This window comes from Erythranthe guttata, chromosome 5 (genome assembly GCF_056151865.1).
Source record: "Erythranthe guttata isolate IM_541 chromosome 5, IM_541, whole genome shotgun sequence".
NCBI classification, from domain to species: domain Eukaryota; kingdom Viridiplantae; phylum Streptophyta; class Magnoliopsida; order Lamiales; family Phrymaceae; genus Erythranthe; species Erythranthe guttata.
Genome location: NC_142537.1, coordinates 17033180 through 17046961, shown reverse-complemented (window position 1 = coordinate 17046961; position 13782 = coordinate 17033180). Strand labels below are relative to the sequence as shown.

General features: G+C 30.1%; 2 protein-coding genes across 4 annotated transcripts; both read left to right on the top strand.

Moving 5' to 3' along the window:
* Nucleotides 1-3024: 3024 nt before the first annotated feature.
* Nucleotides 3025-4873, top strand: LOC105967094 (Putative membrane lipoprotein). 2 transcript variants are annotated; one of them, XM_088817861.1, is made up of 5 exons: nt 3025-3061; nt 3186-3244; nt 3359-3605; nt 4129-4380; nt 4618-4873. In XM_088817861.1, the coding sequence occupies exons 3-5, from the start codon at nt 3365-3367 to the stop codon at nt 4629-4631; spliced, it is 507 nt and encodes a 168-aa protein (XP_088673987.1). In that variant the 5' UTR covers nt 3025-3061; nt 3186-3244; nt 3359-3364; the 3' UTR covers nt 4632-4873. The 2 variants fall into 2 exon arrangements, with proteins under 2 accessions (XP_088673987.1, XP_012847109.2); XM_012991655.2 differs by lacking the exon at nt 3025-3061 and having other exon boundaries at nt 3095-3244.
* A 6080-nt stretch (nt 4874-10953) lies between these two features.
* Nucleotides 10954-12793, top strand: PDE191 (Mitochondrial transcription termination factor family protein). Of its 2 annotated transcripts, XM_088817860.1 has the most exons (3): nt 10954-11083; nt 11407-12381; nt 12479-12793. In XM_088817860.1, exons 2-3 carry the CDS (start codon nt 11409-11411, stop codon nt 12679-12681), a joined length of 1176 nt encoding a protein of 391 aa, XP_088673986.1. In that variant the 5' UTR covers nt 10954-11083; nt 11407-11408; the 3' UTR covers nt 12682-12793. The 2 variants fall into 2 exon arrangements, with proteins under 2 accessions (XP_088673986.1, XP_012847105.2); XM_012991651.2 differs by having other exon boundaries at nt 11407-12578.
* The last annotated feature ends 989 nt before the right edge of the window (nt 12794-13782 follow it).

Genomic DNA, 13782 nt, shown 5'->3' with positions numbered 1-13782 from the left:
TAAGGGCAAAAGTACTTAAATTGTAAAGTCACTACATGTAGAACTAAAATATGACAATTGTAAGGACTAAATCATAAATATGTCAATATAGAGGACCAAAATTATAATTTTCCCCTTTTATATTATTATTTATTATTGTAATATCACCGTGACACGTGGCAGGGATAATGGATTGAACTTTCTCTCACTAGAATTAAAGAGAGATTAATATTTTGTCACATGTAATGTAAGATCTTCGTAAGTAAGAAAAGCATATATATATATATATATATATATATATATATATATATATATATATATATATATATATATATATATATATATATATATACTAATATACATATAGATAGAGTTAAAGGTCCAATCCACCCCCACCCTAACTAGTAACTATGCACACTCATTAATTTTCTAGCCTTTCTCTTTTCGTCTTTTCACTTTTATTTTGCAGGGAGCTGTTTGGATGAAAAATTAAATTGAGTTCAAAATCCAACATTTTTCAAATCAATCAACTGAAATAATTAATCAACTTTTCTCAATTTGCCAAACGGGCGTGCCCAATAATTCGAAACATATGTACAGCACTAAGCACTGTTTGTGTTATAATTCAGTTTTTTTTAAGCACATATTTTATATATGGGACCATAATGCTGTCTTGACTGGAGGCAACCTTTAATTTAAAGTTTTTTTTGGCTAATTAATTGTTTTTTATATAGTTTTATTTAATAAATTATAATTAATTTATTGTATTCCGTCACATTTAGGTTTCCTCTATTTTTATTAATTGGGTATTTATCCCCGTGCGTTACACGGCATCTGCGATGCACGGGGTTACGTTTCAAAAGTAAGGAAATAATGACTTAAATACGTGACATTGAAAATAGACGTATTTGAAGAAAATATTAGGATACACGTCGTCAATAACTAGAAGAGAAACGTAAAATTTTAAAAAAGTACAAAGATGTCATATTAGGGTTGATTTGAGTTGTTGACTGTTTTTATAGGAAAATAAAAAATTATTACAAATTTGCCATGAATAAAAAAAGGAAAATAACAAAGAAAGTGAAATATCGTACCATTGAGATAGGAAAGTTTTTTTAAATAATATTAGAGAGAATTTTTTTTACAAAAATACCATTAAGGTTGCAAATTATTTAGTATACTATGCTAAAATATGTGCCATTTATACGATGATTTTTTTTAATTATTGAATTATATTATTTATTATCAATGTACTATTCTTTTCGCTTTTAATTAGTTGACTAGGGATGGTAGGAATTGGTTAATAGCATGTGAAAAATAGATATCTAACTATAATGTATTAATGAAGACATTTGTTATTCTCATTCAAGATGTGTGAATTTGTCATAGCCATTGAAACAAGCACTTGTTACATTAATTATTTAGTTTGTACTAGGTGTGTAAATTAATGAATGGAGTTGAATATATTATTTGTTTGAATATTCCACATAGTTATTAATTTAAATTGAGATTGAACAAGTTTGAATTGAACCAAACATTCATAAATTTTAAGTAATTTATCTTTATTTATATGTATATATCGTAATTTTATTTACTTTCCAGATCATGATGACTTCAATCGCGTTCTGGTTTATATTATGCTACATTGGATAACTTTCACCATTCATATGCACACAAACAAACATCTGCATTGGTGTGTGTAGATCAACAGTTTAGTCTTCATCGGATGTAGCATGTAAACAATCCTTCAGTTCTCATATCTTATTGAGCAAATAAACATACAGTCTGTTTTCGGACGAACTAACAAACAATTTTGTGTTGAATATCGAATAAATTTGACTTATTTTTTCATTATTTTAATTTTGAATTAGCAATGTATGTTTGAAGTTAAAGTAGTCAAATAAAAAAGACCCACAAAATCTACTAAAAAAAAAATCAAGGCATAAAGATTAAATTAGGGAACAATATATATATATAAAACAAAAGTGCAATATTAGGCTTTCTTGTAACGTTTGGAATGTTGTAAGCAAAATATGAATGACAAGAAACCAAAGAAAAGTGATTTATTACAAAAAGCAAATTGGCGATCATCAATCTGTAAAGTATAGGGGGTGGATGCCTCTACTTAGAAATTCTTTCCCTATTCCCAAGGATTTCATTATATGCTTCACTTTTCACAATTTAAATTTAAGGCTAAATTACGAAAAAAAACCCTGAATTTATTACGAAAAACACTTTTACATACCGCAATTAAAAAAATCTTTTTCATCCTTGTTTCTGTCTTACACCGATTTCCTTAAGGTGTGATTGTTTATGTAATCTTTCTTATTCTAGGAAATATTTTTCAAAAAATGCCAGATTGAAACTAGCCATGCATATTGTTTAAAAATGTGTCTATATATGCTATGATGGTTCATATTAACAATCTAGGAAGTCTACTGACATTGGAATGTGACATTAATGAAAAAAAGTTATTGTAGAAGGTATATCAATCGCCACCTCCATTTAAGAGGTTGCTCTTAAGGGTGGTATCGGCATACTTTGGTGAATATAAAAAAAAACAAAAGATCACGTGAAAAATCATACTGTAAGGGGGTGGATGTAAGACGAAAAGAAACGTCGGGGGGAAATTTGATGATTACGGACATGTGGCAGGTTTTCATAATTTACCCTAGTATTACTTATTTTTCTGTTAAAAATGGTATTTCTACAAATTGAAAATACTATTTGACAAGTTTGAATTAAATTTTTAATTAAAAATTAAAATATTAGGGGTGTCTTTGTGATGTTTTAAAATATGAGGGATTTAAAATTAAAATTTTCGTTTAATGTTAAAACTTGTAATAATCAGCAAAATTCGAATAACTCCAACTCCAAATTTTCAACCCATTACCCAATCACTAAAAGGCCTAACCTAACCCCGACCCAGATCACCCAATCACTATCAATCCTAACCCGGCCCAGAACCCGGACCCGAACCCGAACCCGTACCCGTACCAAATAAAAAAAACGGTATCCGTATCTCCTCTCAAATATTATCCATTTTCGAATGAAGCTCACTCTCGTTTCTGCTCAATCGCAAGTACACCCAAAATCCTTTTCAATTCCACTTTCGTTTTCGTTTCTCTTATTAATAATTATTCCCAAAATCTCTGATTTAAATTATCATAAAATCTGATTTAATTTTATGTTTTTTTCGTGTTGAGATGGAATTTTCGTCCGGATCGAAGGATCGATTTCATTACAAATTGTTCGTTGATTTCAGGTGTTCGATGCTGGGCGTTTGCATGTTGCATATAATATACATATAGATATATATTTGTGTATGTAACGATTTTTTAATTTCTCCCATTTTCTTATTATTTTTTTTTAATTGCAGGTGGATATGATAATAAAGAGTATATTCAAAAGATACGAGAGGTGGAATCCAGTGCATCCAACATCCGGAGCATTTTGGGGGATTGGATTAGGGATTGGTTGCGGTGTAGGGTGGGGCCCGGGTTTCGGCCCCGAAGTAATCGGTTACGTCGGAGCCGGTTGCGGTGCCGGCTTTAGCATCGGAATCACTTTCCTCGGCCTCGGCATTGGTCTTCCAGCCAATTACCTCTTACATGCCCCCCATAATGGTATATCTATCTGTATATGTGTGTATGTGTGTATATATACAGTTAAAACTCTATAAATTATTACAGTCGGGACGAGTGAAATTCTATTAATTTAGCGAAATATTAAATTATCGAGTTAATAATTTAGCACGTTCTCACCAAGTTGGGATCAAAATAATTTATTATTTAAGCGAAGTTATTAATTTATCGAGTATTATCATGTTCATCAGGATTCTATGTTTGGGGGCCGAATGCATTATAGGGTGTGCCGTTAATGCTACTATACACAAAAAAAATAAAATTATATGTCTATATAAAATAAAAAGGGATTGAGAAATGTTGGGGGGCCATGACCCCCTTTAGCCCTATTGTGGCTCCGCCACTGATTAGTTCATATCATTTTTCACTTGTAAGCACACAAAATTTCTAATCTTCTACAGTAGCTTGATCCAAGATCGAAATACAGTAAAATGATTTTTGTAAAATTGAAGTAATGATTGAATTGTTGTTAATTTTTTTTATTTTTTTTTTTTTGTTGTTGTAGCTTTTATGGTTACGAGTAGAGGTGCATTAGACGTTGCTCGAGGTAGAGGTTTACTTCGTGCAGGAGATAGCTGGGGTGGATTTGGATCTCGAGTCTCTGATATACGACAAAATCTATGTTCTTCGTTTTCCAGCTTCGAGATTCAAAGTTTGAAAATAGATTTGCCGGACATAAGAAGTATGTTGGTTGCGAATTCTAAGCACGTCGCTGATCATTTACAGAGACTCCGAGAGCACTTATTTACAAATAACGGTAATGCCACTGATAATTTACTACTACTAACGATTCTTGTTTCCCGTTTTCTTAAGTGAATTATAACTGTAGTTGAATTGCAATGAATTGATCACATGAACAATGTATTACTTGTCTTTTTTTCTCTCTCTTCCGAATTGGCTCGTGTTTTCGAGATTATTTTTTGGTTAAACGAAAAAATTATAGTTTTCTTCTCTGATCAAGACACACGGGTGAATGACATTTGCGTTCTTGCAGGTCCGAAGAATTGACAAACACGGCAGGGATTGTAATATCGAGACTGATCCCATGAGTTAAAAATCCTCGTTTTCTTTTTCTCTTTTTTTTTTCTGTAATTATGAGAAGAAAAAGGGTATCTATATCTTCTTCAATTTCTGATCTTGTTGAGTACTTTCTGCAGATGATGTTATAATTGACTAATTGTAAATCCCTTTATTGTAAAATTGTGTAATTACAGTTTGCAATTTTTGAGATATCTGCAGTTATCGTGTAAGCCTCACTCAAAGCCTTGGCATTCTATATTATTTATTTTTAAACATGTTCTAATAAATGAAGGGTTTAATCTATATAATATATAAAAGTTGAATTGCATGCCTAATTGATTGACATTTGTCAATTTCATTATGTGACATGTCCCCAATTTCATCCTATGTGTCAATTTGATTGGTGGAAATAAATATCAAAAAACATGTCATCAATTTCTATTATTTACATTCCACGTCATTTACATAATTAGGTAGTATTACCATTAATCCATCTCTCATTAATTATAAAAATGATCATCAAATCTTACCAATAAGGAAGTCATATGTCCATTTCTCATAATAGACTTTATTGACTTTTATTTACCATATTATTTTCCGGATTTTTTGTTCCATTTTATTCCTCTCTTTTTTTTTCACCGGATTTTTTATTATTTTCCAATAATTTCAAATTAAAAAATGTGTCCATATATATTTCTTTTAATGTTATTGATAGCATTACCATATTCAATTTGTAGTTTCTTTTTTCATCGTGCAAACAGGACTATATAAATAAACTGTACAATACCATCAATCATCACATTATTCTATTTTATTCAAAATAAATGTATGAGTGAGTGCTTCTTTTCTTTTTCTTACCTATATCGTTTCATTGTTCTATTGCTTGAATTTTTTTTTAATGATTATCGTAATTTGTTTTACTTATTTTTTTCCAATTTCAGTTTTTACATTCATTCACATTTGATTCATAACATGTTTTTAATTTTTGTGTATCCTTTTGTATTTATAAATAGTAACATTCTGTGTTAATTTTGAATTATTTTATTTCACTTTATTTTAGTGAACGATGTTTTAATATGTCATTTTCGTCATTTGAATATATAAGTGTAATCCTTAAATTTATGTTTACTTGCATATATATATATATATATATATATATATATATATATATATATATATATATATATATATATATATATATATATATATATATATATAACACTTATTTAATTATCTACAATTAATATAAACAATGTTATGTGAATTGCATGACATGATTTGTGTCCATTATTACTGTTGTGATTCGTGAAATTTAAATTCACATTTCTTATATGGTCGTTGTCTATTTATTTTAAAATTTTAAATGGCAGTCATTATAATTGCATGACTGTGTTGTAACAGAAATTTTGTATGTTAATTCATAAAGTTGGATATGGATTTTAAAAAATATTGTAGGTTAAATAATTTGGTTTTATATATTTTATATATATGACCATGATGAAAGAATATGTCTTTTCTTTTTTCCTAATTTATTATATATTAGTATTATATGTATATAAAAAAAATACATGTTTGAATTTACTATATTGCGGTAATCCACACTGTCTTTTTCTCCCGCGGTGTGTACAATAAACTACCAATTTTTTTACCATATTGAAAATGAATTTCATGTTAATGTTTTAATTTTTCTATTCTATTCATTGATGCACTGACAAAAACTTTTATAACTGATTTGACACTTCTAATTATATACTAATTAAAAAAAAAACTTCTCACAATACTAATAAATTGAATAATAAAAGTAATAATTTATAACTGTTTTGACACTTCTAATTATATACTAATTAAAAAAAAACTTCTCATAATACTAATAAATTGAATAATAAAAGTTAAGTTTAATCAACTGATAACAAATAAACAAACCTATTTTATATATTTCAAAACATAACAATGTTATTCTAAATTTTTGGTATTAAATTAGTTTATTCGCTTTATTTAATACCAAAGATTAAAAATATCAATTGGTATGTTTAAGATATATAATGATCGTATGTACTATATACTATATTCCACTATAACACCGATATATATTATTAGGTACATATTTAGAGCAATTTCATCCCCAAAAGTATCAAAATGAGTTTGCAAATATTTATTTGATATTTAATATTTAATTTTGATATTTATCTTTTCGGGGACTTTACACGAAATATTTATTCTTCTTAAATAACACATTCACAATTTTTTAGTATTACCATTACCTCCCATGTGGGTAGGGGTGTGCGCGGGACATAAACCCGCGGGTTCTATCAAAACCCGCCCTCGTCCCGTCAAACAACGGTTCTTAATTTTGAAGAACCAAACTTGTGGGTTTTTAACGGGTTTACGATAGACGGGTCCATGGTGGGTTTGTAGTAGGACCCAACCTTCAGGGGTCGAAACCCGTTATCGTCTAAACTATTTTTTTTTATATATATAATTTATAAGTTTTTTGAGAGAATAATTAGAAACTAAAATGAATAACCTAAAATCTTAAATTCAAACCAAACATAAATAATGTAAATGTCAAGAGAAAATAAAAAAATACTATAAAACTAAAAGTAACTAATTCATAACTTAAAAGATAAAATTTAATAAAATAAATACAGCCTTTTCAAGCATAACCAACGCTATTCAGCTCCATTCAACACCATTTTCTTCCTTTTTTTTTCTGCCGTGTGTTGACCGTTGTATATATCGTTTTTCCAACATTTTCTTAGGGATTTTCATAATTTTTAGGTTTTATCTATCCTACACCCGGTGAAGGTTACACCAGGTGATTTTTTACCGTTGATCTACACATACCAATGTGGGTGTGTGTGTGTGTGTTTGTGTGTATATGAATGGTAGAGATCTACCCGGTGTATTTCACCCGGTGTAGGATCTCAAAAGCCTAATCTTTAAAGCTATTACTTCCACAATTATAGTTTAGTTGATTTATGTATTTGATACACTAGAGATACTTTATTTATTCATTAATACTATTAATTTATTATACTATAAAATGTAAGCAAAACGACGTCGTTTTGTATGGCGGGGCGGGACGGGTTTCACGGGTATTAAAAAAAATTGAACCCATCTAAGACCAAAACCCACGGTTCTTCACCATTTTAGGACCCAATCCTTTGGATGAATCTATCCGTCCGGTCCCAACGGGGCGGTTTTTCACGGGTTTGACGGGTGTAGCGGGTTGATGGGTTCGACTTGCTCACCCCTACATGTGGGTAATTTTTTTATTTAAACAATAGGATAAAAGAAATGTCACGTTGCAGGGGTAGAATCCACATTTTCTAGGATATTACATGGAATAAAAAAGATTCCATAAAAATTACACCATAAGGAGATCATGTAAGACATAAACAAACATTAGGGTGATCTCTGTAATTACCGACATGTGGGGGCTTTTCGTAATTTATCCTAAGTTTAGGGTGATTTTTGCAATTTATCCAAGATTATTGTTCTTTCTATGTGTTAATATTTGCTTATACACTGATAATATTGAAAAAAAATATTAATGTCAATTTGATAACATAATTAAATATTAATTTCTAATATATGGAATATATGTTTTTGTATTAGTATTAATATTAGGACTCCGATTCAAATTATAATTATGATTAATATAAAATTAGAATTAGTATTAGTATTAGGATTAGGATTATGATTATGATTAATATTAGTATAGGATTGTATTAATATTATGATTAGTACTACTATTAGTATTAGTATTAGGATTATGATTAGTATTAGGATTAAGATTATGATTATAATTAAGATTAGGATAAGGATATAATTATGATTAGTGTTAGGAATAAGATTATGAATAAGATAAAAATTTGGATAATATTAGGATTACAATAATGATTAACATCAGCATTAGGATTATCATATTCATATTAGCATTAGCATTAGTATACATCAGAATATTAGGATTAGCATATTAACATAGTATTGGTAATAGCATTAATATTAATAGGAGTATCAGTATTAGTATGCGTATTAGTATTAGTATTAGTATTAGTATTAGTATTAGTATTAGTATTAATATCAATATCAGTATCAGTATAAGTATCAGTATCAGTATCAGTATCAGTATCAGTATCAGTATCAATATTATTATTAGTATTATTATTAGTACTATTATTAGTAGTATTATTGGTATTGGTATTAGTATTATTATTGGTATTGGTATTGGTATTAGTATTAATATTAGTATTAGTATTAGTATTAGTATTAGTATTAGTATTAGTATTAGTATTAGTATTAGTATTAGTATTAGTATTAGTATTAGTATTAGTATTAGTATTGGTATTACTATTAGTATTAGTAATAGTATTAGTATTAGTATTAGTATTAGTATTAGTATTAGTATTAGTATTAGTATTAGTATTAGTATTAGTATTAGTATTAGTATTAGTATTAGTATTAGTATTAGTATTAGTATTAGTATATTAGTATTAATATTAGTATTAGTATTAGTATTAGTATTAGTATTAGTATTAGTATAATATCACAGTATGAGTATGAGTATTAGTACGAGTATCAGTACGAATATCGGTATCAATATCAATATTAGTATTAGTATTAGCATTAGCATTGATATTAGTATGTATCATTATTAACATTAGTATTGATATTAGTATTAGTATTTGTATTAGTATTAGTATTAGAAATATTATTAGTATTAATATACATATTAGTCTTATTGTTAGTATTAGCAGTAGTATCAGTATGGGTATGAGTATTGGTATTATATTAGTCTTAGTGTCAGTATTAGTATTAGTATTACTATTAATATTAATATCAGTATCAATATAAGTATGAGTATTAGTACGAGTATCAGTACGAATATCAGTATCAATATCAGTATTAATATTAATATTAATATTAGTATTAGTATTAGTATTAGTATTAGTATTAGTATTAGTATTAGTATTAGCATTAGCATTAGTATTAATATTAATATTAATATTGGTATCATTAGTATTGGTATTCGTATTAGTATTTGTAGGATTACGATTAGTAATAGTATTGGTATCAGTATATTAGTATTAGTATTAGTATTACTATTTGTATTAGTATTAGTATTAGTATCGATATTAATTAGTATCAGTATTAGTATCGATATTAGTATCAATATTGGTATCAGTATTGGTATCCGTATTGGTATCAGCATTGGTATCAATAATGACGTATACATCGTATCTCTTTTGTAATATTTATAAGTTGTATTGTTGTTTGAGTAATGTGCATCACTAATTTAACGTCATTTGTAATAAACTTGCAGGTTATTTAATTTGAATATCTATTGTGTTACTTCTCTACTACCGTGTTTGTTGTTAAGTTAGTTATTTTGTAGAAGATTGACATGGTGTAGTAGACTGCATTCCACGAAATAGATTTATACCATCTGTTTAAAATAATTTCACTTAATCTTCATATCGTGTTTTGCGCGCTCCGCGTTTTCTTCTTTGTAATATTTAATTAAATTTCACATGTTACAACTCAAAATTAAGGGATAAAGTTTATGTTTTTTTTATTTCCTTCCATTTTGTTTTACTTGCATTCGTGTTTTATAAAGAGATAGTTGTTTTCGTATTATTATTATTGTCTCAATTCAAAACTGACATCCGTGCAACGCACGGGTGAAATACTAGTTGGATGTAATTTACTTTAATAGATTAAATAAATTAATCATTTAAATCCGAGAGGAAAAAGAAAAGGGATTGAAAGGTAATAAGAATAATGTGGGTGTAATTTTGGAAAAATATGCTCTTATTTTGATTTTTTGAGGATTTTATTTAACTTTAACAGTTTACTTGTTAGGATAACACCAGAAATTAATATGGTTCGGTCACAAAAATGATCTACATACATGAGAACTTTCAAATAAGAGTTTAGATTTATAGTTCACATTAATAGGACTTATTAAAATATTAAAGGCTGCGTCTTTAAAACTTAAGTAGTTCTTGTACACAATTCGATCGTCTTGTTTCTTCACGCAACTCTTATACGGACACTTTCTTGGATTTTATATCATATTTTGTCCGATTTTCTCAGAAAACTCTTCGTGAGAAAATTGACGTCAACAAAATTATCCTAAAATCGAATAACTTTGTAGCTAATCATATTTTGGCAATCAAACGAGCTCTAAGTATATTATTTACAATTATTACATTATTGTAAAAAAAAATAAAAAAATTGTTTGTATAGTTCAAATTATAATTTAACATTATATTTAGGGTGAATGGATAATGTCATAAATTCTATAAAAACAACGGTATAATTTTCATGGAGAAACGACAGTAGAGAGAGCTAGAGAGAGAGAGGAGAGAGGAGAGAGAAGTGCAGCCATTCACAAGCCACCAGTTCTCGGAAGAGCTCCTCCTTCCAAGCCCCAGGTTACCCTTCTTCCCTCTTTTCTCTGCTTTGATTTTCGCTTTCGTTTATCTCTAATTTACTATAAATTACTGAAATTTTGTCGAAAATGTTATTAAACCCTAATTATTCTGCAAAAAACTGAAATTGAGTTCTGGGAGATCATGAAATTAGACGGTGTCAATTTGCCCGTTTTCAATTGGAAAAATGTCCGTACAATTCGCAGCGAATTTATTTAACGAATTTGCTTGATTGGTGTTGAATTTATCGCACAAATTATCTTATCTATAAACTATAGCATTTTTGCCTGAAGTTCTTATCTAGAGGTTAATTTTTTTATATGAAGTTATGGAGACAAATTGCCAAAGCAATGGCATAATGTGGTTCTTCAAAGACAGAGGCTTCGACGATAAAAGCATACAAGAAATGTCGAAGAAATGCAAGCGCCTCGAAGACGTCAATCGAGAGAAAGCCTCCGAGAATTGGGATTACCTGAAAAGCATCGGCATACAAGAGAGAAAACTCCCTACGATACTCGGGAAATGCCCCAAAATCCTAACCCTCGATCTGCACGAGAAACTCGTGCCAATGGTCAACTGCCTCACATCACTCGAGACGAAACCGAAAGAAGTAGCTTCCGCCATAACGAAATTCCCGCACATACTCCTCCACAGCCTCGAAGAGAAACTCTGCCCGCTTCTTGCGTTCTTCGAAGCTCTAGGCGCACCCGAGAAACAATTAGGCAAAATGATACTCTTAAACCCTAGAATCGTTAGTTACAGCATCGAAACAAAGCTTTCGAAGATAGTTGACTTTCTTGCTGACACGGGTTTGACCAAAGACGGGGGTGCGATCGGTAGAGTTATGGTGAAGCATCCGTTCATTATGGGCTATAGTGTCGAAAAACGGCTTCGCCCCACTTTGGAGTTTTTGAAGTCATTGGGTTTAACGGAAAATCAGTTAAAAGGGGTGGCGATGAACTTTCCGGAAGTTTTGTGTAGGGATGTGGAGAAGATTCTTAAACCAAACGCCGAGTACCTTAAATCGTGTGGGTTTGATTCTGGACAGGTGGCGGCTTTGGTGGGTGGTTATCCACCGGTTTTGATTAAGAGTGCGAGTAATTCTTTAGGGCCGAGGATTCGGTTCTTGAAAGAGGTGATGGGAAGGGGAATCGATGAGGTGGCTGAATATCCGGATTTCTTTAGGCATGGTTTGAAGAAGAGATTGGAGTCGAGGCAGAAAATGTTGAAACGGAAAGATGTACGTTGTAGCTTGAGCGAAATGTTCGACTGTAACCAGGGGAAGTTTCTGCTGAAATTCGGTATCGTCTAGTAATCTTTTTCGAGGTTTTTTATTTATTTAATTATTATTTTTTGTTGTTATCTGTGTTAGATTTGATTTGAGTATTGTTTTGGCAGAACTAAGTTCAATGAGAGATGGAGTAGAAGGCAGAGTTGTTGAACTTTGTAATGTTTGTAAGCACTTATTTAATTATTATTTAAAGTTTATCCAAACAAATATCCGTAAATATATATATTTAAAACCAATTGATCCTATTTTGTTTTTAAAATCCAGGATTGGTACTATATTTAGTGTCAAATGGTGTATAAAATGTAGGTAAATTACAGCAAACCCCTCAACTATGAATTCCCTTACACGTGCATTCTTATGGTATTGAATTTAATGGAATCTTCTAGATTATATGCAACATTCTCTAGTTTGTACCCGTTTTACCCAATGTTTTTAAAACCGGACCGGACATTGAACCGGACAAGTCAGTGGGTCACGGTTGGACCGGTCCAACCGAGGTTCAACCGGGTTTTTTTATTTTTTTATTTTAAATTATTTATATACATAATAATAAGTTACTACTCTGTAAATATAAATACATTTATTATTATTAAATATCTACCTGAATATTCTAATTAAATTCATTATTAATTCACAATAATTTTTTTAACTTAACTAAAATTAAATTAAAATTGAAGCATAAATTTGGGGTAAATTCCAAACCCCACGAATACATAATTTAATGTTCATAGTCTCATGGACTTCTTCAGTGCATTTGAAAACTTAGTATTAAATGTTATACGAGGGCTTCAAGATAAATAGTTGTAATTACACCTCAAACCAAAACCCTAATATTTTACTACAGCCTCCTTTCTCTATCAGTTTTTCTGCTCTTTCCGATCTCCTCAGATCTGTTCAACATTTCTGCAGTTTTTTTTCTTTTTTTCCTCTCTCCTTTCTTCCTTAATTTTTCTACAGATCCCCACCGACCGTTATCAATGACCTAATCAGAACTCAGCACACCTAATGGAGAAGTTTATATTTTTGTCTCTTTCTTTTTTTCTTTTTACAATATTAAACCGGTTTTCTTTCCCGGTTTTGTACGGTTTTGTCCGGTTCAACCGGAGAATTTCCGGTTCGCTACACACCGACCCGGTTTTTACAACTTTCCGGGTTTTCACCTCAAACCGGACCGTGTCCGCCGCCGGTTCGCGGTTAAACCGGTCGGACCGGCCGGTCCGGTCCGGTTTTCAAAACATTGGACTTTTACCACCTGTGATGATCGTAAGATGTTTCTTTTGGGGCCTTTTTTCATATAAAAACCAGTACAAACTAAAGAATATTTCACAGAATCTAAAAGATTCCGTTAAATTTGATACGGCAAGACTGGATACGTAAGATGATTTATAGTGACCTGGTGGTTGCGATTACC